The sequence below is a fragment of the Typha latifolia genome, chromosome 14 (assembly GCF_019914945.1).
Source record: "Typha latifolia isolate L0001 chromosome 14, TyphaL0001v2, whole genome shotgun sequence".
Taxonomy (NCBI): Eukaryota; Viridiplantae; Streptophyta; class Magnoliopsida; order Poales; family Typhaceae; genus Typha; species Typha latifolia.
In genome coordinates this window covers 8,737,381-8,762,565 of record NC_133099.1, presented here as the reverse complement: position 1 = coordinate 8,762,565, position 25,185 = coordinate 8,737,381, and the positions used below count along the sequence as shown (strand labels likewise).

Below are 25,185 nucleotides of genomic sequence, written 5' to 3'. Positions count from 1 at the left end.
TAATTTTACATAATTTTAGCAAAATATTCAAAAGATATGCATCTGACATCTAAAAAATAAGAAACTAATTGAATAAAATCCATGACATCATGAACTATAACTTTTGTATTTAGAGTTTCTTTATATTTGAAATTTATCTATAATGAAATAAAGAATTTGACAAAAAAAATCATAGTTTAAGTATGAAATTTGTAGTTTAAATATGAAATTCGTAGTTTAAGTATGAAATTCTGACAATAATTCATAGTTTTTTTTTTTTTAAACTCCTCTCTAGCAACATCCCACCTCCCCTCCTCCCTCCGCTACCTTTCACTTTCCTCTACTCGCCTCTTTGGTTGCACTAACCGAATCCTTCCTTGCTTCATCTTCCTCGACAAATCCAAGATTTGTGGGACATTAGAGGAGCAACCTCCTCTCTGGCATCATCCGAGCCCTCCCTGCCTCTCAGTCTTGATCTTCGTCTTCGGCTGCATCAACTGCCTCTCTTGCCTCGTCTTCCTCGACAGATTCGGAGCTCGCCACTATGGGAGCCAGAGTTGGGACTCCATCGCCACAAAGGTTCTCCTAAAGCCTTGCCGTAACCGATACCGCGATCTCCGTTGTTGCTTTGCCAACTCCAGCAATGCCTCTACCATTGATGATTTGTGTTAATTGTGTGAATTTTCTTTTGTTGGTTTGGTTAGTAATCTTGTAAATCCAATTGCTACCCAAACTCATTTTAAATGAATTCCTAAATCTTTTTTAGCAAAATTTGGCTTTCTTTAGGAAAATTTAAACGGATAAGAAAGTATTCCGTTGTTTCAGAAATGAATATTTTTTTTTTTCCTACATTCTCTTCTCTTCCTTTCCAATCTCCACTATCAGTGCTCTTTTGTCTCCTCCATCTCTTCAACCCAACACCATCACCCCCTCCCCCTTCTCTTATCTCTCTTATTTTTATTTTTATTTTCCTCCAAAATTTTCCTAAAGTATCAAACACCATAAATTAAAGAGAAAAAAAGTCACAAAAGATCCTTTGGCTGTGTTAAAAAAACCCATGGATACTTACCACTGACCACCAATAAGCGGTCGGTCAACAGTTCTTTTTTTATCTTATATTTTACAGTGTTAAGAGAACACAAGGGAAGAACTTATTCCTTTCAGAAAATTAATAAACAAAAAGTCCGCGCTTAGACAGACCCAATTCACAAAAATGGGGCTGAATCATTTTTGTTATAGAAAAAAACAATACAAAAGATAGCATAGATCCAGGCAAATCTTAAAGGTTTTCTCAACCTGCTTCGTATGTTTACTGAAGTGTAAAGCAGCACGAATTGTGATAAGAGTAAAAAAGAGTAGAGAAGCAGAAGGATTCATATAGAGGCTACCCATCTAGATGAGCGCTCAGGTGGGCACAATATTAATCATCAACAACAAAATTGACATTCCAACAGTGCAAAGCTGGAACAACAAAAAAAGCACATTAATAAGTATTTTCAACAGTAATTCTAAGAAATGAAGTGCTAGTTCAAACATCAAAATGAATCAAAAACAAGACACTGAAGGAATTTGATGCCTTGGAACGTGTGCCATCACACCAAATTCCTTACAACTTCTCTATCACTAAAAATTCTCTTCAGACTAACAAAACTCGAAAGCTTTTTGATATTATAACTCGCAGCTTAGCTCTTCAAGGCTTGCTTTTCCTTGGACTTCTGGATCTTTAACACCTTCTTTACGATCTTTTGTTCTTCTACCAAAAATGCTCGAATAATCCTATGGGCAAACAAATAGACTTAGCCTGCTGGAACAGGAAAGAGAAGGAAAGAAATGATACAAGTTCTGCAGCAACTATGACTATTTAATATTTACCTTTCCCTAATGGCACTTCCAGATAAAACCCCACCATAGGCACGGTTTACGGTCCTTCGGTTCCTGGATAATCTGGACCTTTTGTATTCAGCAGGCCTCAGGTGAGGAATCTGTAAAGGAATTAATATGATTTTGTAATTATAAGGATGCCTAACAGGTCATTTGAATGAACGCAGAATTCTAATGCAGTAGAAATACATTATACCCACTCAACCACATTTAGTATTACAAGCCTAGGCACTTTTGCACTTCATAGGTATCATCAAACAACAATAAAACTGAATATGTAAGTAATTTTGGTATCACCAAACTGGGGATAAGAATTTCTCTCCTGTAGTAAATGCAGCAAGGGCCCCTTTACAATGTAGACAAAAGCAAATCCTGGTGATGGTCAATGTCCGGCAAACTATACACCCATTTACACTAACCAACCCAGCTTTGTATGGAAAGACTTAGTCTCACATGACAATAAGTAACAGATACATGTTTGTTAAGTAGAAATTAGATATTATGATTGTCCACTGAACCTCCAGCATTGATACAATATTAAGTCCGCCTAAATAACTATCCCTGTATAAAATACCCTATTCTACGTTCCCATATTAACCATGCTTCAGCTAACATAGCTGTAACTAAAATATGGTTTCTTGTGTAGTAGGCCTCAAAAAGATGGAAATTATGGAAACTACAGCCAGATGAAGCAGCATACAGATAAAATATGAGAAAATATGCTTCCCAAAGTACATTTTACAATTTTTTTAATATCTAGTATTTATGTCAAAGATGATATCATGATAGAAAAAAAAATAATTGGACAAAAATGTGCCCAGTAAATTAGATCCTGCATCGCTAATTACTTTCATAAAAGACCAGCTCACTCTTTATGACAGAAAAACTCCTCGTCCAGCCTTTGGCATAAATACTACATACCAAAAAGTGTGTAATATTTATAAACTTTTGAACTTTAAGGCAACAGCGATAACAAAATGAGTGAAAATAGGGAACACTAGCAATCAAAAGGAGGTGCCAAAAACCACCAATGATACAGGAAAACGTAGATAAAATAAACAAATCCCAGTAAAATTGATATACACAAAATCAACATATATGAACAAGAACAGAGTTTGTAAGGATTACATTTATCAAGAAAAGTTGGCAACATTAATAAAGAAGGGAAGCACTTCTGAGTTCTGACTTGACTATTTACACAGATTATGGAATGACCCATGATACGAGCAGAGTGATGATTTGAAATTTTGACTCACTATGCAAACATTTAAAATTGAAGTTCACTGGCAAGAATAATCAAGATCTCACAGAAATCTATGACAAAAAGAATGATTTAATGGCTACAGAATAACATACATAAGATAGGAAAGATAGACATATCAAAGTGCTTAGATATTATTAAACACTAAAATTTTTCAAGAAGAAATTCTAAAGAGTAAAAAAAAATTCCACCGATGACACTAAATTTTGGTTCAAAGACAATAATATGGTACCTACTCAAAACAGGATGATAAAACCAAGTTTCAAAATATCAGGACACGCTATAAGAATACTGTTACACTTTCTCGGCTTGAAGCCATCTGGGATCTATCACAACCCCAACACTAGCAAGTACATTACACTGCCTGTGCTAAAGCACACACAAATGTACATGCATGTTGCATAAGTGGGTCAAATCAGGAAGGATTTCTCTCAAGACAACCCCAGCAGTTTACTTTATTTCTTCTTCTTTTTTTATTTTATTTTTAGTTCGGCTAAAGAGCTGATATTTCTGAATGAAATATTATGCAGACAAAATCATAGCACCAAGAAGACGTGAGTATAAACCATGCGAATTCCTTCCCAAGCTAATGAATCTGCCGCCATATTACAATATGTTGGGACAAACAGAAAGGAAATACTTCTAAAACTAGTAGAAAGCTACCTAAGTTCTTGCAGAAGGTCGGACTGTCATTAAGCATCTCCACCAATTTACTTTCTTTGATCACCAAAACAAAAGTACATAAATAAATAAATAGACACACCCCCATAGAAATAAGCTTGCATATTTATTATTAGCTGATAGGAAATTACCAACAGGTCACAAAAAACTGATGTACGAACACAAAGCAACAAAAATACAATCAATTATTTCCAAAACGTTAAATCATAGAACAAGAATTAGCAAAGTAAGTATGTAATACAGTTTCCTAAAGTAAGGGCTGAAAAATTAGATCAAGAGAAGTCAGGTTGCCAAGTGAGTAACAACTAACACCGGAGTGCACGAGCAACAGAACACTAAATGAGCACAATATTTAAATACAAAGAACTGCATGTTGAGCAAAATAACAACTCATATCACTAAGAAATCATTACAATTTCCTCTAGGAATCCTAAAATAAGCACTAGAAGAGCAATGCAGCCTCAAATGAAAGAAGATTTTTACCAATTTATGACACAGAATCTAAAGAAACTTCTTCCTTCACTAAATTGTCTTTCTTCAAGATCCAAATATCTTGGTCATGCCAGATCTCTTCGCAAATCACATATATGTACAATAACATCCTAAGTACTTCCATAAATTAAAAGAAAGTTTTAAGATAGCAGACGTACTCCTTGGATTCTCTTTCCGGTCACAGGGCATTTGGGTCCACTGGCCCTCTTCTTGGTGTACTGGTAAACGTGCTTCCCACCTAATACATCGCAAACCTCAATCCATTCCCGTTTACAACTACCGATTCACATAAAAATAACGATAAAAACCCAAACTTTCACGAATCCAACCGAAGCATCTCGACAAAAACGCAAGAAAAGGATCGATCCGAATGAAACACAACGAAATGGGATTCGATCGATCAAGCACCGAAAGCTCGAGAATATGTGATAAACCCTCGAGGAAGAGAGAGAGAGAGAGAGAGGAGAGGCAAGATGGGATCTTTACCTGGGGTTTTGACAACCCTAGTTTGGTTGGATTTGGTGGCATAACTGTGCCGTTTTCGGTAGGTTAATCGCTGCACCATCGTCGCTTTCTTCTACTACTCTCTACTCCGCAGACTTGGCGGCTATAAACCTCTCCGCGGAGAAGTAGAGCGGCTATAAATGGAGTTGGTACCTGATATGACCTAGATCGGACGGATTAGATTCATCACATCGGACGGTGATAAATCGTTTCTCCTCGGTCTTCGTTAGCGTTCTTTTTGGAGCCTTGATTTCGTACACGTTTAACACTTTGTGATGACGAAGGGTATAATTGACATTTTAGCAGTTGAACTGATCATAATTTGGATAGGGACGTTATAATTGGATAGGGTTTCTTTTATAGGCCATGAGTCCATTGATTGATTCATAAATTACATATAGATAGTAGTGATTGATTCATAAATTACATATAGATAGTAGTATTCTTCAATTGAGTTTTAAATTAGGTCTATACTCCCTAAACTTTTTTTTGTTACAATGCCCCCAAACTTTTATTTAAGAAATTTTAATGTCACTATTTTTTAGTGTACCTTTAGATAAATTGGGCAAGTCAGCTTATGTGGTAGCCATGTCATGACTACATTAGATACAAAATGACCTAGATGCCCTCGTTAGAGGGGAAAAAACTCAATTTTATTTTGGTCCAATAGTAATGGAGGAAAATACCCTTCCACTTTCTTCCTTCCCTCTAATTTATTCTTATAAACCCTCAAATTAAAATACAGGGAGACCGTAATTAGAACCCTCGAGACTCATTGTCATTTTAATCAAATTGATAAAATGAAAAGAAAAAATAATAAAAGTAAAAATTATCATCTCTCGTTCGAAGAAACTCAATGCTCCATCTCCTCCTTTTCCCTATCACCGACTTCTCCCCTGAAAGTTTGCAACGCCGGCATCGCCTTGATGAGTGTGCGCATCGCCCTCACATACTTCTTTAGGTTCACTGCCTCATTGTTGGCGGCATTAGTTCATGCACAAATATCCTTTATTCTGCCTTAGCGAGCACGCACATTCTTCTTCCGTCGCCTCACAGTCATCAGCATTGACGGCTGCACAGATCTTGAGGGGCAATGCCAACAGATTTGTCGGTGGCTGTATGGATCTTTCTTCCCCCACCTTAGCGAGCATGTGCATCCCCCTTCCCCCTGCCTCACCATCGACAACATCTATGGCTATACAAATCTTGAGAGGCAGCACCGGTGATAGATCCTTTTGCAAGGTTGATACACTTAGTTAGGATCTTTTCTTATTACATTAGGAGTTTATTTTTATTAAAATAAAATTTCTGTAGGTCGCGTTCGAATGCCCTTACGAACGCCTGCATCAGATTCGCAAATACAGAGAACGCATATTGTGCGTTCAAATGCGGTCGGGCGATCTGCATTCGAACGCCTGCATCGCGTTCACACATATAGATAACGTCTTTTGGTGCATTCGAACGCGATCGGGCGCATTCGAACGCGATCGACGAGAATCCTCTAGAATTAATATTTCATATTATTTTAGAACTTATTAGCTAGCCTCTATAAATATGTGGATGGCAGCCAACTTCATTATGCTATTGGATTATTAATTTTTTGCCTCCTATCTTCTCTCTAGACTTCTCCCTCCATCTCTTCACCATTCTTCCACCTCTACTGTTGGCAAGGTTTCTCCTAACTTCTAATCTCACTCGACTATCGAGCCACCCATCTTATTTAAGATCTCGACTACTTCGATCCCTTTGTCTATATCCTTTAACCACATTCACAATCCACCTTCATCCTCATATCCATCCATAACCCTAACATCCACTTCACCCATCACCACCACCATCACCCACGTTATTCCGTGTTTTCGTCCCTACTAAAATTTGAATATGTGAAGAGCATAAATATAAAAGTTGTAGATCAAGAAGTTACAGATCTAACCCAATTAGTTTCGTAATTTTCTGACTAAATGAGAATATCTGACGAATATTTTTCCACGGTTGCGTGGACTGATTCATGTAATACATTCATATCTTAAATGAATAGTTGCGTAGATTATCTTTTGTTCTAGATCTTATCAAATTAGTATCAGAGCTTACCAAAGTGGTATCAGAGCTTAACAATTTTGTATCAGAGCCTAACAAATTAGTGCCAAAGCCTATTAAAGTGGTATTAGAGCTTAACAATTGGTATCAGAGCTTAACAATTTGTATTAGAGCTTAATAATTAGTATCAGAGCTTAACAATTGGTATCAGATCTTATCAAAATCTTGAGGAGGAGCTTCCATCTACAACAACTAAGAAAGATGGCATGACTCCAACGAGACTAGCTATGGGTGAAAAAGGTGTGGGCAGAGGTGGTCATTGCCTTGACGGCAGCGGTGCACTGGGGCGTGGAAAGCGGAGACGAGGCGAATAGGTCTTCTCTTGGGCGGGAGTTATAATTAAGGTTCGAGTGTTGCGGCATAGTGAATATAAGTTCATTGAGTTAAATTACTGTTTGGATACTAAACCAATTTAGTGATAGTTTAAAGTTTTGCATAAATACATTCAAACAAGGTAAATGACTTGTAGTAACATGTCACCCAGAAACATTATCACATAAGAAACCATGATGGAAATTTCTTGTTAGAAAGATATGATTTTATCATATCATAAACCTCTACAAGGGGAATGTTATTTTTGTGCTTGCAATTTGTATCTGTTAGACAAATATTATTGAGAACATTATCTCACACTCAACATAGATTTGTTGGACTGCTTAAGAAGCTTCATAATCTACACGCATACTAAGCTTAGTATGTACTTGATTTAATTATCCATTTAAAATCCGTTTAATAGTCAAATTGTTTCCTATTTCTGGTGGAAGTGGAAAATCAATCTCATTAATGTAGCATAATGATATAGCTTTTGACACGATGTTTCTGATTCCTGCAATCCACGCGTGTGACAGTGTAGGAAATATAACCAGAAACAAAAACTACTAGCAAGTGCAAGTGATCGATCATAAGGGAATGAATTTGAAGTGACATGATTCATTTGTTCACAGAGATCATGAGGAATTAGATGACAAAATGTCCAATTATTTCAGTACACAGAATTACCAGTTAAGTATCCTCTCATCATTAAGCGTAATACGATCAAATTGCTCAAAGAAGACTTACTAGTCACCAGAGGAGAAACAACACGAAAAACAGATTAATGCTGTCAACCAGCAACAAAAAGGAAAGACTATAATAGATGCTAAGCTATTGAAAAGAAGAAGATTATTGGAACAAGGTCCTACAGGAAAACCAATGTCTATTCAGGCCAAACTACAGCAACACCATTAATCACTCATCAGCAACACCACCCCGGAGGCGAAGGACAAGATGAAGGGTAGACTCCTTCTGGATGTTGTAATCAGCTAAAGTACGGTCATCCTCAAGCTGCTTACCAGCAAAGATCAGCCTCTGCTGGTCCGGAGGGATCCCCTCCTTGTCCTGAATTTTCGACTTGACATTTTGTATGGTGTCCGAACTATCCACCTCAAGGGTGATGGTCTTACCGGTCAGGGTCTTGACAAAGATCTGCATGCCTCCTCTCAGGCGGAGAACAAGGTGCAGTGTGGACTCCTTCTGGATGTTGTAATCAGCCAAAGTACGGTCATCCTCGAGCTGCTTACCAGCGAAGATTAGCCTCTGTTTGGTCGGGGGGACGCCATCCTTGTCCTGGATCTTGGACTTGACATGTTCAATAGTATCGGAGCTCTCGACATCAAGGGTGATGGTCTTTCCAGTCAGGGTCTTCACAAAGATCTGCATGCCTCCTCTCAGGCGGAGAACAAGGTGCAGTGTGGACTCCTTCTGGATGTTGTAATCAGCTAATGTACGGTCATCCTCGAGCTGCTTACCAGCGAAGATGAGCCTCTGCTGGGCCGGGGGAATGCCCTCTTTGTCTTGGATCTTGGACTTAACATTTTGGATGGTGTCAGAGCTTTCAACCTCAATGGTGATGGTCTTGCCAGTGAGAGTCTTCACAAAGAGCTGCATCTGTAATATAAAGAGAGAGCCATTGATACATTCATATGTACAGCTGAGACTAATAACAAGCTAATTTAGCACAAATGGGAAAAACTAATAAAACAAACTACATGACAGCTGGAAGTTTAATCATGTCATTGAAGGAGGGTTAGGAAAGGCAAAGAATTCTTCATAATAAAAGAAACTGTATACATGGAAACAAGAAAAGGAGGAAATCCCCATGAAAGGAGGAGTATAAATTGGAGAAACAGTTTAGAATAACAAGGAAGAAATTACTCCAGAATTTAGCAGAGCAACGCAGAAAATAACAGGAATTAAGCAAACTGAAAGATAATTACAGATCAGATGATTGCTAGAAGAATATAATTAACAATGTTTCCAATTGGGCTGTACTTCCTTTCAACAACAGAAATCTCAATCCACAGAGACAAGCAAAACAGGAAAACTCAATAGTGTCGGAAAAATAAATTGGAGAAAAAAGGTAGATCAAGAAGGTGGTTTAGCAAGTAAATATACTGTATCCAAAATAAAGGTATAAATGACAAAGACACAATAAAATGGCACTTGGGTCTTGGGTCAATCAATCGCCACTATGTATCCAGAAAAAATGCCAGCACAAAAATACAGGTAGAAATGTTTCCACAGATAGATTGGCAGCAAATAGGTACCAAACTATTGGTAAGGTTCTATGTGCAGCAAGAACTGAAACTCCAAAAGTTGATACCGATGAAATACACAAGAACAAAGGGGTGTTTATGTTTTGAAAGTAGGGCATAAGATATATACAGATCAGAAATAATATAGATTAAAAAATTTTAAATCATCAGAGCGCATCATCAACCATTGATATGGAAAGATTAGACCAGACTGAATTAACTAGCATACCATTTTCTATCAGTGAAAGCAATAAAAATAAGCAAAGCTCAATATAAGTCCCACTGATCAGAGCATTGAAAATTTTGAAACAATTTTTTCTAAGGCAAATACTTGTCCTTCACTTTGTAATTGACAAGTGCAAAGAGATGTACCAAAAGAAAAAAAAATCACATAATTGACCCCGGTGCAAGCAGAGACATATTATTAAACTAGGTCAGATTAATGAGTAAGTTAATTTCTGTATAAAGGAAAGGCCACAAAATGAAAATTCCTAGATGTCCAATGTCATACATTTTATCACGAAACACAAAGAAACTACTGAAGATATTAAACTATAAAAAACATATATAGAAGAACCACAGATTTCACAAGAAAAAATCATGGATCCACAAATCATGTGGGTAACAATGCAATCAAAATTATCATGGCCCAGGACCAGCGAGCACTATGGAAAACCCTAGATCAGATAATATAAAGTAGTATTTTGTTTCTGTACGGACTGTGAGATATGTGGAGACTACAAACAACTGAAATCGGAATGAAAAAAATCATAAGTTGAAATCAGAAAAGTTAGTAGATTATTTTGTCTACAAGGAAGAAATTCCCTGTGATATGCATAAGTTGATCAACAAACCCTATGTATGTTGAAATCACACAATTGACAAATGCTAGAAATAAGCAACACATAATAGTTCAGATCAAAGAAACTAGACCATTAATTTCAATAAAAAGTAAAGGAAAACAGTTCATTCAACCATGAGCCATGGAAATCTACAGGGTTAAAACCATAGACAGATCAAACTAAAAAACAAGGATAGAACTTAATTCAGAAAACAACTAAGGTTCATGGAAAAAAGGATTAGTAACAAAAAGAAAAATCAATCCGATCCTAAGGATAATAATGCATGGCCACAGATTAATATACATGCACAAAAGTCTAGATTAGATCAAACAAACATTTAGGGTCCTCAAAACATAAAAGGGAGAAAAAGGAAAGAATCTCGCTCTTCAACTATAAGGAAACTAAGAGATAAACGAAACTAAAAAAAGAAAAAGAGAAGAAACAATAATCATGGATCAAATCAAGAAAACCCAATCAATCGGATTACAGATCAGCAATATCGCATAATTTCTCACAACAACATGATCCAAACACCATGGATCCGAAACCCTAGACCAGATAAAGAAAACAGTAGAAAGTTCTTAAAATAAAAGAAAATAAATAATCTCGTCCTTCAGCAAACCCCAGATAAACAAACAAGAAAATAAACCGATTGAATCAGCAAAACCCGCAATCATATCAAACAAACATTCAAGAATTTCCGCAACAAAGGAAAAGAAATCGAGGTCATCTCATCAAGAAAACCGACTACATATCTTAAAAAATCAAGACAACAGAAGATGATCCAATCATCGAGTGAAGATCTTACATCAATAGAACATGGAAACACTACAAGAACAATCTCGCACGTCCTTCCACAAACCCTAGATGAATCGAAACCTCACGATGGGACCTACTAGATCAACGAAACCCTAGATGAGACCATAAAGAGAGAAATGTACCTTAGAGAGAGACGAAGAAGAGATCGGAATGGACGAAGAAGAGAGCCCACGCAAAGACGAGAATATTTTTTTTGTACTCGAAGAAGGGTGGTGGTCTCTATTTATAGGGAGAGAGTGATCGGAATGGACGGTGAAGATTCGCGAAGATGCATAGATTCGATACTATCCAATTAGTTATTAAAAATAATTTTTATCTTTTGATAAATTAAAGGGTATATAAGACATTTTACATATACCACTAAATTAATGGATAAAAAATTAGAATTTAAGTATTTTCTTATTACTTATCCTACGAGTGTTAACTTTTTTTAATTTATTATTATTTTTAGAGAAAAAATAAAATATAATTAATTTACTCTTATAATTTAAAAAAAATGATCGGTACTTCCGGTTTATATAACCGGTACTTTAGTATCATTTAATCTCAACTTTCAATTATGAAAAATAAATTAATAATTCTTATTGAATCATTTGCCTAAGATTATTCGGTCGCAAACATCACAACTTATATGAATTAGGTTTTAGATATTTCTGAATAAGTAAATAAACTAATTTATTATATTTTCTTATTTACGTTTTAATATCGCAATAATTTCTAATATATTTAATAGTTGCCAATTAAAAGGAGACATTTTCTCAACTTTTATTATAGCTCTTGCAGCTGCTTCATCTATTGGGCTAGCTATTGTTTCAAAATCAACCCGTATCAATAAATGTAATCTGTTTAATAGTTAGTCATAATAATCATATTTATAGAAGCAGTTTCAGTTTATTTATTTTTTAACATATTACGAATAGAGGTAAAATAAGAATAACAAATAAAAATTATAATTATTAAAATAAGAGATTTACTTTAGGAATAATTATCTAAATTTTGGAATAAATGTGTAATAATTATGTTTGATGTGATAGAAAGTGAGGATAAAGAAGAGAAAATTACTAAAATACCCTTTGATTTGATATAATTTTGATAGATAATGTTTATATTCTAAAATATGATCATTTTGATATTTAATAGAATAAGAGGTTATATTGTGAAATAAGAATTTTTGTTATTCTTAAAGTAAACATGGTTGTGGAATAACGGTAGAATAAACATAACTATTTTACTTTTTAATACCAGAAGAAGAAAGCTAATACAAGAAATAATATTAATATAATAAACATAACTATTTTACTTTTTAGTATAAGTTATTCTAATATTTAGTTCAATATTAATATAAGAAATAATAATTATATTTAATGTGACATAAAGTATTAAAGAATAATGAAATTGTATTGGGAATTGGTGATATTTTAAACTAAATGACAAAAATATCATTCAGTATATATTACAGTATAGGTAGTAAATAGTATTTTCCTAAAATAATATTATTTTTTGTTATAAATATGGGCTTAAATTGCTTCATATATCTACATTAAGTATAAATATAAACTTACAAATGTGTATCAGTGCGTAGCAGTGTATGACAATGCATTGGTTATGTAGTGGCAATTCAGTGCGTGACAATGCGTTGTAGTGCGTAGTAATACACTGCAGTGCGTGACAATGCAGTACGTGATAGTATGAATATTTATGTGATATGATCGTTTTTCAAAAAGAAGAGTTCAAAAGGAATCTCAACTGTGGGTCAAGACTTAAGTCTTATTCTAGAATAAGCTTATTCTTATTCTACAAGTGAAAGGAGGGTTGAGTTTTCTCAATCTTTCAACTTGTGTTTCTCATTTCCATCAACTAGTATTAATCATGTTTTTATATGGAAAAAGAGATCGAATGGTTATATTTGTAGCATTTGAAAATAGAAGAGAAATGACGGTGCATATTATTATTTATCAAAAATAATGTTACCATGGCAAATTAACAACTGGGTATAGGTTATTAATTTCAAATTATTTAACAAAAAGAATCTTTGTTTTTATAATTTAAGAGTTTATTGTTGGCTAGACAATTGTGTTCATCGGCAAAGGTTGGTAAATGATTGAGATTCGGTGTGAGTTATGTTAAGTTTATTTATACTTATGCAATTAATAAATTATATTTTAAAATATAATTTATATTCATATAATTTGTTTAGATTTTATGTACGAATATATACATAAGTTATAAGATATTTGATAAAGAATATTGAAATAGAATATTAATTTTGAAGTCAAAATATTTGAAACGATTTTAGAATCGTTATTAAAGTGCTTAAATCATGTTACGATGGTTGAAGAAGTATGAAATTTTATATAAAAACATATGAACAGTCGCTCTATATTCAACCGTTCAGTCTGTCGTTTGAACAGAGCATTCGAACGCACTCTGAGCCCATTTAAGCACACCATGAGAGAGAGACTGAGAGAGATAGATAGATATAGAGAGAGAGATTTAAAGAGAGAGAGAGAGAGAGGTGGCGGTAGAGAGGTGGCGGTAGAGAGGTGGCGGTAGAGGGGGGTTGCGGCAGCGTCGGGGCCCGCTGCGGCCAGCTGGCCACAGTGTGGCCGGTCGCATCGTGCCTATTTTTTTTTTTTTTTAAGATTGGGTGTTTACACACAAAAAAGAGTAAAATTTATTATAATTAGAATAAAGTCAAAAATTTTAATTCAAAAATTAATCTATCTAAAATAATATCTGAATCATTCATAAAGTTCAACAACTACTGAAAGAAAATCTAATTAACCTGAACTAATCCATTAAACTCCTTACGTGGAGGATTTCAATCTCTAATTTATCACTGTTTTTAATAACCCAATAAAATATACCTATAGAAGAGATAAACATTCAAACATCTAATAAAAGAATTCTGCATTAATGAAACAAAATATGAATGAGAAAAACTTTCCTTATCCAAATAAATTCTGATTTTGAATTGTTTTTTAAATCACTGTTACTGAAGCCGTCCTTTTTTCTTCATTCTACTGGCTTTAACTGTTCTATTTATTTTTTTATTAAAACCTACTTCTTTCCTCTTCCTTTCTTCTTCTTCCTTTAGTGCACTCCCTTGCGGCCGACGTTAAGTTCACCGTTGCCGAAGTCCACACTCTCTTTCTCTAAAGTTTAGGGTCCAAAGTCCGCACTCTCTTTCTCTAAAGTTTAGGGTCTTTTTCTTCTCTGTATTCTTTTCTTTCTTTTTTTTTTCCTAGCTTATATATATAAGATGATAAATCCTAAAAAGACAAAGGTTTAGAGAAATTTTTTTTCCTAATAAGATTCAAATACTGATTAAGGATAACTTCATCATCATCCTTATTGTTTTTATATGTTTGTCTTTATTTATTTTTTTTTGTTATTATAAGTCTTATATAATGTCTTACAAAAACGGAAATGCATGAATTGCTCAAGAAATTCTTTCGGTTAAAAATGCGGTGCAACTCGGATTGCATAAGATTGACTGATTTGTGCCTAGATCCACCCTCTTTCGCACTCCTCGTTGCCGACGTCGGCCCACCGCCACCTTCCCGAAGCCGCCGTGACCGGTGAGAAGCTCTCTCCCTCTCTCTCTCTCTCTCTCTCTCTCTCTCTCTCTCTCTCGCCCGAGCTCGGGCTCGTCGGAGCCGAGCCGCCGGCTAGCCAGCAGCGGCCGGTGCCCTCCCCGCCGGCCCGGGTCCGCAAGCTCCTCCCTCACCTCCTCTCCTTCTTCTCTTCCTCTTCTCTTCTTCTTCTTCTTCTTCTTCTTCTTCTTCTTCTTCTTCTTTCTTCTTTCTTCTTCTTTCTTACTTCTTCTTCCGTTCTCCTTTCTTTTCCCTAAGCTCCCCTTCTCTCTTCTTCTTCTCCTTCTCCTCCCTTCTTCTTCTCCTCCTCCTCCTCCATCTTCTTCTGCTTTCTTCCTTTTTCTTCTTCCTCCTCAGCTTCTACTAATTTCTTTTTCTGCACAGTGCTGGGCCGAGCCCAGCACTAGTGACATTATTTTATTATCTACTCTATTTTATATTTACTTATTTATTTAATTAGGTATTACTTCCTTAATTAATGTAGATAAATTATTTAGACATGAATTATTTTAATAATAATATATATTCTTCAATATAATGATGATTAATTATAATTAGTATAATTAAGGATTAACTAGGTTATAAAATATTATGCATAAATATAGATAATACTTATTTTGATGTAACTATGTATTTATATTTCTATTAGATTAATCAATAGTGTTGTAAATTATAATTATTAGATTTAAGTACTGATATTCATAATATATGCAATTTAAGTAATCTTAACAATTTATTATATACTATCGCGTGTAGAATAAGATACTAGTCTTATTAATTAATTAATTATTTTGCATAATTAAGTAAATACTATATAACTTCTAACTAATCAAAATAGACTAAGAAATATAAATTTATTATAGATCTTATTTATACTTATATCCCATTTATAATTATTTAGCTTTTACTTTATAATTATATATTTAGAATATTAAATAAAAAGAAACGAACCTTTCTCCGTATATTATAACTAGCATTTTATAATAATAGTATGTCATAATATTTGAAAATACCAATAATGTGAATCTAATTATGTACAAAGTAAAAGAAGTGATTTTAAACCAAATAAACTTTTATATTCTACTTGAATTAATTTTAATTGGATAAACGACTAATTAATATTACTTGAATATTTTCAAATCCCGAACCCCCTTATTTGAGACTCCGTAGATCTTGCTAGCGATGAGTGTCACTCAGTTATCTGACGGACGTGAGAGATGCGTGGTTGGTGTCTTCTGATTAGATTGCGAGTAGTCTTATCTCCTAGACGCCTTTCTCAAATTAGATTATATTATATATTATGTACATGCATGTTTTGGCCTCCAGCATGAGTGTGCATGCAATAGAATAGCATGAGTATACATGTGTTGACTACATAGTTGGAGACTATATTGTATCATTTTTCTCTTGATTCCTATTCCACCTAAATTCCTGTTATGCAGTGACTTGTTATCGTAATGGATATATGCATATGATCTGTCATTTAGAAGGAAAGCATAAAATATAATTGATAGGATAGTTGATAGAAAGCGTGAGGATACCCGAGTGGGCGCGAGGGTTAAGACGCGCTTGTTGGATGATTGATCTCTCGACATAGTCGCGATCCTATTGGCCTTACGTCCGAGGTCGTTAGTCTGTGTGCGCAGCAGATATTCGGACACATGCCGTTCGCCAGGGCATATGTGGGGAGTTATCCTCACGAGGTTTCTATCAACTATATGGGTGCCCAGTCTAGATGGATGTTGATACCCTAGCAGGTGGCGGGGTATAATTATATTTGAGATACTTTTGTGGGTGGCGGAGTATGCTCTGAGCCTTTGGACATGATGTTGAGACTGGGTACCGGGTGTTGACTGTGCAGAGTGGTCTAGTATGATGATATGATACTGAGATGTCGGTGATGATTGTGATGTTGAGAAATGCATATGATTTTATTATCATTTGGTTACCTGATTATCGAGTGATCAATATGCATCATATATGGTTGTATTTGATATTATAGTATGATCATTGTCGGCATGCATCATTTGTCATATTAGAGAGAGAGTTATGATGATGATATGACTTAGAGATTTATTTGTACATTGTCGAGGATTATGTATTTTATCAGTTATGACATGACATGTTATTTATTTTTCACTTATGTATTATTGATGAACATTTATATACTCATTCATAGCATGATACTCTTTCTAATTCATATTATCCAGTACACGATTTACTCTCTATTTGACATTACTGATTCGGGGTAAGGTCTATTCATTGAGCCTTTTGCTCATGACTCTCTTTATTTTTTTTTTCTAACCATCTCAGATATGTGGTACGTGATAGCAACTTGAGATATCTTGAGAAGATATTTTAGAATGATGATGATGTGAGCTATAAATGCGAGACGGTATAGATGATAATTTAACCAGATATTGAGTTGTACCAGTATTTAATATTTGTATTCTTTTGTATTAGACGATGATTTGGATATTACATGTCGAATCATAGTGTACTCTTGTATTAGTTATTTTAGTTGTACCTTGACAGTTTGTTGTGGCTTGTTGAGTCCTACCAGATTATATAGTGGTATAATGTATATTATTGTGGACTGAGATATTTATATGCTAACAAGTTTATTTAGTTAATAGTATGGTTTATTTTGTGATGGATTATGTGATCATGGATAGGTTAGTAGTTTTATTTGATGATGTCATGATTATATATGCGCAAAAGACTATCTGTGCATGACGGGCCCCACCCGACTTGTCGCGTGCGCCGCGCGTGCCGCGTGTGCGTGCACGTGCCCGTGCCGGGCGGGGGCATTACATTTTGGGCTTCATGTGTCTTTTGGGATAGGCGGAGTGTGACAAGACTCATAATTTAGACGATCTATGGGTACAAGAGAGATAGAAAAACATAATACCATATTATTGCCAAATGATCGAATACAAATATAAATCGGATGTGAATTAAATTTTAAACGAACACAGATGTAGATTAGATACATACCAGATTTTAAACGGATATATATGTATATAGGTCAGGTGCGATTATTATACTGGGTGTGAACTGTGAGATCTTAGTAAAATCAATGAAAGTTATTTTGCTTTCATATTAGACAATGAGACGGTATTGTTTTCCCACATTTACCAAAGACATAATACTACAACATCACCATTATTAAGTAGATCCTAATGAGATTCGTTTGTGATTTTGATGGAGGAAGAAAAATAGTAATTTTTAGCCTATCCAAAGGATCCATATTGAAATCTAATCTACTGATCTATTCATGAGATATTAATCAGAAATTAAATATTCTGAAGATTATATGTCGAAAGGAATGGGAATATTGTACTTTGAATAGGAAGGCAAGATGTTGACGAGTTGGGATTTGAACAATATTTGGTATGACAATAAAAGGCAAAGAACGAAGTTTCAAGAATAAGTGCAATCCTATATACGCACTTAGGGGTGAAAATGGATTAGGGATACGAATCAATAGTGCTCAACCAGCATCTAGATTCTTATTTTTGCTCTAGATACAAATTCAGATAAAGTTAATTAGATGGATAGTAAAATTTAAAATTATGTCGTGGCTATATGGATATAAATATAAATATGATATCAAGTCAGACTTTAAATAGATACATATATAGAACGTATAGGAACCAAATTCTAAATAGAAATGTATATAAATTGGATATGAATCAAATTTTAAATGAATTTGAATATAATCAAAATAAAAGAGAGAATGAATCGCACGCTGCTGGGTATCCTGACTGTAGAAATTTTCCTGCATCGAATGATTTGCTGCCGTTTTAAATGCTCACGCGGAGTATTCACGGTAATTTTATCCATCCATCAACCTACTTTATATAAAATCAAAGAGTATTCATCGTAATTTTATAATTTTTATAATTTTTTCTTTTATTTAAAAGGTAATTATTATACTCTTATTTTAAAGTACAAGTGAACATAAGAATAATTATTTCTAGAATAACAAAGAGGAATACTAATGGCGACAAATCTGTACTTGATGGATAGAGATGTGACATTATAAGGTTGATGACTTATATGGTGGTTGGTCAAAATCGGATTAAACAGAGTTACGATCGCAAACTTAGTTGAGGTCGAGGAGCTTGTTTACGTGCAATTCAACCATATAGACAAGTCACACTTCGACCGGTGTGCAACCAGAAATCAGCAAACTATTATTTTGGTCCATTCCGAGTGGTAGAGTGGCTAGGAACGATAACGTATTAATTGGATCTTCTAGAGGGATCACGCATGCACCTGATTTCTATATGTCAGTCTTGGGGGTGCGGATTGGAGCTGATCATGTTGTGGGGATCCACATGATCGAGCCTATCGATGAGATCAAGGTCGTGGAGCAGGTTTGAGTCTTGGTTAGGTGGCGGCGACACTATGGGTCAAGGCATGAGACCGAGATTTTGGTTGAATGGCTCGGCAAGCATTCAAACGAGTCGACTTGGGAGTGCAAGTATGATACTGCAAAATGTTTTATAGACTTTACACATTGAGGACAATATGGATGAAGCACGGTGGACTATTAGAATGTGAACGCATAATACTACAACATCATCATTAAAACTATAAAATGTGAACATATAATACTACAACATCATCATTAAAAATCTTACACATAATACTACAACATCATCATTATTGAGTAGATCCAAAAGAGATTCATTTGTGATTTAGACGGAGAAGAAAAATGGTAATTTTGGTCTATTCAAAGGATCCATATTAAAATATGATCTGTTGATCTATTTAAGAGATATTTGTAACACCTGTCACCAAATACGTGCCCTTCACGTGGGTAGAACCCACGTGATTGCCATGCGACCTGCTGGTCAATATTTTAACACAATATATAAGCGAAAAGTCCACATTTCTATAAATAATACAAATAAAGAAGCCCATAACACTAAGGCCACAATAAGCCCAACATACATATCCAAATAAAAATAAGATGAAGCCCACAAAGGAGCTACAAATTATTTAGTTTAATTTACAAAAACAAAATGAGGATAAGAACTAGAAGACTCAAGCCAGTCTTCGCCAGATCTTCCACGGGCCCGGGGTTCATCTACTAATCTGAAAATAATTTCACCGAACGGTGGTGAGCATAAAATCTAACAAGTATCCCCTGCTATAGTCTAAAAATAATGCGATGAAAGATGCAACAATAATTAAATATAAATTTACGCATCATGAATGCATTAGTACCACATACTCGTTATACTCATCTAATGAGCATATGCATTAGTAATTGATAACCTATCACACATCATCCGGACTATCAAGTCCTCAAACTCGAGCTCACATCGAGCTCTGCCTAGAGACCATGTCAATGCTACACCGCATAACATGCATTCTTTCAAACTACCAAGTCTGTAACTTAGGCTCTTGTAGAGCTACGCCTCTAAGCCACATCATCATATCACACTCGATCACACGCATATGCCCAAGGGATGGTAGATTCTAGCAATATAATCGCTAACCTATCACCCAACGAACAACATGACTAAATGTTTGCCACCGTGGACTAAAGACTTCAATCATAAGTCCACCGCATAGATCAGTGTTGCACATCAACACGAATGATTTGCTGCTTTTTAAATGCTCAAGTGGAAATTTAATTAAATCAGAAAGTTATTCTTTCTCTATTAGACAGGCTGCGAAATGTAAAGTAATCTTAATTTGTAGAATGAATGAAGGTTCTTTTTCTTTCATTTTAAACAATGAGATTGTATTATTTTCCCCTTACATTTGCACAAAAATGTTTAGAATATGAATACATAAGACTAGAACAAGGTCAATACTGAAAAGCTAATGCCAACCAAACTAATGCATCGATGGATAGATCTATCTCGAGACCTCTATATAAGGAGTTCATTACTAGTTATATCTCGCATCAAGCACATCTTTCGTAAACCTTTCTCCAATGGCAATCACGACGGGTCCATCTCTCTCTCTAGATCTCTCTCTACTTGTTAAATTCTTCTTCTGCAATATAATGTTCATATCTGCTTATTTTATGTACCAATTAATAACTAGCTAATATATACCATGATATGTTTGCTTGGACATGTGCACTGATCATCAGTTGGTGTCTGCTATGGAATGCTTGGCAACAACCTTCCTCAACCTAGTGAAGTTATAAAACTCTACCAATCTAAGGGCGTTAAAGCAATGGGGATCTACTCTCCAAACGCCGATGTTCTCAACTCCTTACGAGGCACCGGCATCGAACTCATCATCGGCGTCGCCAACGATGATCTCCAGTCTATCGGAGGCAATCAATCTGCCGCCACTGCGTGGGTGAATACACATATTCAAACTTATCACGCTGCAGGTGTTTCCTTCCGGTACATCGCCGTGGGCAACGAGGTAACCGGCGAAAGCATGCTGTACATACTCCCTGCCATGCAGAACATATATAACGCGCTCTCGTCGGTCAGCCTACAAGACAAGATCAAGGTTACAACAGCAGTTTCTCGAGTTGTTCTTAAGCCATCTTTCCCCCCCTCTATGACTGCATTCTCTCCTGAGGCAGAACCGTACATGAAACAAATAGTGCAATTCTTGGCTATCCATGGTGCACCACTGCTAGCAAATGTGTACCCCTACTTCACTTATATTGACACACCCTATATGGACATCAACTATGCCTTGTTCACCTCACCTGAGACTGTTCTCACTGACGGAAACTATGAGTATCAGAATTTATTTGACGCGGTTATCGACGGATTCTACGCGGCGATCGACGGGGTCGGCGGGAAGAAGGTGGACATCGTCGTCTCGGAGACCGGGTGGCCATCGTACGGCGGCAAAGCAGCGACCCTTGGTAACGCACAAACTTACAATCAGAAGGAGATCTGGAAAGGCAATAGAGGCCTACATATATGCAATGTTCGATGAGAACCAGAAGAAGACGGGAAATATTAATGTCGAGAAACACTTTGGGCTGTTTTACCCCAACAAGCAGCACGTCTACCCGATCGACTTTCTTTAAGAACTAGAGAAGGAGTGCAGATGAATTAAGTCATGAATCAAGCTATTTGATCACTATGTGTATTGGGAAGCTAGGTCATGATATATATTAGAATAAAGCTTCATGTATCAATGTACCAGCGGTATCTTAATGTTTCATACATATATATACTAAAAAAACATCGGTTCATCTGCAGTACTGCTGTACTGGTGATCTGATATGCTAGTACTGTGCAATGATCATATATCCATATAGCAAAATTAAAACTCTTAACAGTTTTCATTTCTGGATCAACCCGGCAATTATCTAACAAAAGTAAACAGAAACTCATCCAAAATCATGTCCTTTGTTTGACGTACATGATCACTTTGCAACACTCCCTTCTCTCTCTCAAACTCCCTTTCTCTCTCTCTCTCTCTCTCTCTCTCTCTCTCTCTCTCTCTCTCTCTCACTGCTACCGCTGCCGACCCGCCACTGCTGCCGTCGCCACGGTGGCCAAGGTGAGCCCGTCTCTCTCTCTCTCTCTCTCTCTCTCTCTCTCTCTCTCTCTCTCTCTCGGGTTCGCGGAACAGAGCCGCCGGGAAGAGGCCGGCCGCTGGCTGACCAGCAGCGGCCGTGCCCCTCCCCGCCGGCCCAGCTCTCCTCCCTCCCCTCCTCTCTTTCTTCTCTTCTTCTTCTTCTTTCTTCTTCCTTTCCTCTTCTTCTTCCTCAGCTTCTTCTCCTTCTCTTTCTGCAACAGTGCTGGGCTCGGCCCAGCACTAGTGGCAGTGTTTATTTTTTAAAATTTAGTTTTATTTATTTAGGTATATCTTTCTTAATTAATGCAGATAGATTATTTAGATCTTAATTATTTTAATAGTAATATATATTCTTCAATATGATTATTATTAATTATAATTAGTATAATTAATGATTAATTTGGTTATAAACTATTACACATAAATATAGGTAATACTTATTTATTTATTTATATTTCTATTAGATTAATAGATAGATTTGTAAATTATAATTATTAGATTTATATACTAATATTTTTATGATATACATTTTAAGTAATTCTAATAATTATTATATATTATTATCTTGTAACAAATAAAATACTAGGCTTATTTATTTATATATTTATTATTTTATAAAGTAAGACCACATAGTCCCTAATTACTCAAGATAGAGTGAGAATCACAACTTAATTATAATTATATTTTTATCTATATTTATGTTTTTATTTATAATTATAAATCTAATTAGTTATAAAGATAAGTAGAAATTCTAAAACCTAATAGATTATTATATTTTATATAAACGGATTTCAATTAAATAAACGGCTACTTTCATGTTACTTAAATATTTTCAGATCCTAAACCTCTTATATGAGACCCCATGGATCTTATTAACGATGAGTGACGGTTGATTGGTGGACGTGAGGGATATATGTGTTAGGTCTTCTAATCTGAGGTGAGTAGTTTTATCTTTTAGACGCATTTCTCAAATTAGGATCTATTATATAATTATGTATATTATATGACATTATCAAGAGATGATTTCGGTCGAGCATATTTTATCATACATTTGATTAGACTGATCTTGGATAGGAGTATGCTAATGATATATAGAGATGATTGGAGATGATTATACTGTTATGATTTTATGTCGAAATGATCTCTAGTATGAGTATGCATATGATAGACTAGCATAAATATGCATGTGTTAGATATATAATTAGAGAGACTGCATTATATCATTTTTCTCTTGACTTCCTTACCACCTAGATTTCTTATATGCATGACTTGTTATACTACTAGATATATGCACGTGATCTATCATATAGAAGAAAATGTATAAATCTCATTGATAAGAAAGTTGATAGAAAAAGTATGAGTGTACCCGAGTAGGCACTAGGGTTAGGGGTGTATGATGTAATAATTATGGTCGCTGATATGCAATATCTCGTGGCCCATGTTCGAGGTCAATTGAGTCTATGCGGACAAATAATCAGACACTTGCCATTTGCCAAGGCATGCGTGTAGCGAGTTACTTTCATGTGATTTTTATTAATTACTAGGGTACCCGATCTAGATAGATTTTAATATACCCTTAGAGTATTGGTAGGGTATGATTATGATTGAGATACCTTTATCGTATGACTTTGAGCCTATGTGCATGATGATGAGATCGGGTATCAGATATTGACTGTGCATAGTAGTATAATATGATGATGTTACTTAAAGTCGATATTGATGACTAAGATATTGAGAAATGCATATGATTTTATTATTATCTAATATACTTGATTATCGAGTGGTCATTATGTATCATATATATGTGGTTGCATTTGATATCATAATATGGTCATGATTGGTATGCATCATATATATCATATTTGAGAGAGTTATGATGATAATATAACATGGAGATTTGTTTATATATTATTGAGAATTATATTTGATTAGTTAGGACATGATATCCACTATACATTTATATATGATTGAGGATATATTTACATACTCATTCATGACATAATTCTCTTTCTGATTTATATTATCTAGTACATGATTTACTCTCTATTTGGCATCACTGATTTGAGGTAAGGTCTATTCACTAAGTTTTTAGCTCATGACTATCTTTATTTTTTTTTTCTAACCCTTTCAGATATGTGGTACGTGATATCGACTGAAAAATATCTTGAGAAGATATTTATAGCAATGATGAGATGAGCTATAGATGCGAGACAATATAGATGATAGTGGTATAATATGATGATATTACTTAAAGTCGATATTAATGACTGAGATATTAAGAAATTCATATGATTTCATTATTATCTAGTATACCTGATTATCGAGTGGTTATTATGCATCGTATATATGTGGTTGCATTTGATATCATAACATGGTCATGATCGGTATGAATTATATATATCATATTTGAGAGAGTTATGATGATGATATAACATGGAGATTTGTTTATATATTATTGAGAATTATATTTGATTAGTTAGGACATGATATCCATTATACATTTATATATGATTGAGGATATATTTACATACTCATTCATGACATAATTCTCTTTCTGATTTATATTATCTAGCACATGATTTACTCTCTATTTGGCATCACTAATTTAGGGTAAGGTCTATTCACTAAGTCTTTAGCTTATTACTATCTTTACTTTTTTTCTAGTCCTTTCAAATATGTGGTATGTGATAGCGACTTAAAATATCTTGAAAATATATTTAGAGCGATGATGAGATGAGCTATAGATGCGAGACGATATAGATAATAGTTTTTATAGAAATTGAGTTGTACCTTTATTTGATATTTGTACTCTATTATATTAGATGATGATTTATATAATGTAGGTCGAATTATAGTGTGCACATGTATTAATTATTTTAGTTGTATCTTGATAGTTTGTCGTGACCTTTGTGGGCCTTGCCAGATTATGTAGTTGT

The 25,185-nt window shown here is 34.9% G+C and overlaps 2 protein-coding genes and 1 pseudogene across 2 annotated transcripts; 1 reads left to right on the top strand and 2 right to left on the bottom strand.

The window, feature by feature from the left end:
* Positions 1 to 1,418: 1,418 nt before the first annotated feature.
* On the bottom strand, positions 1,419 to 5,033 carry LOC140801004 (large ribosomal subunit protein eL34-like). Its single transcript, XM_073155983.1, has 4 exons — positions 4,781 to 5,033; positions 4,453 to 4,532; positions 1,852 to 1,961; positions 1,419 to 1,755 (listed from the first exon to the last, which is right to left on the bottom strand). The coding sequence occupies exons 1-4, from the start codon at positions 4,857 to 4,859 to the stop codon at positions 1,662 to 1,664; spliced, it is 363 nt and encodes a 120-aa protein (XP_073012084.1). The 5' UTR covers positions 4,860 to 5,033; the 3' UTR covers positions 1,419 to 1,661.
* Positions 5,034 to 7,029: 1,996 nt separating this feature from the next.
* On the bottom strand, positions 7,030 to 8,821 carry LOC140801190 (ubiquitin-like domain-containing protein). Its single transcript, XM_073156189.1, has 2 exons — positions 8,127 to 8,821; positions 7,030 to 7,105 (listed from the first exon to the last, which is right to left on the bottom strand). The coding sequence occupies exons 1-2, from the start codon at positions 8,819 to 8,821 to the stop codon at positions 7,030 to 7,032; spliced, it is 771 nt and encodes a 256-aa protein (XP_073012290.1).
* Positions 8,822 to 20,444: 11,623 nt separating this feature from the next.
* LOC140801189 (glucan endo-1,3-beta-glucosidase-like) lies at positions 20,445 to 21,752 on the top strand (annotated as a pseudogene).
* Positions 21,753 to 25,185: the final 3,433 nt, after the last annotated feature.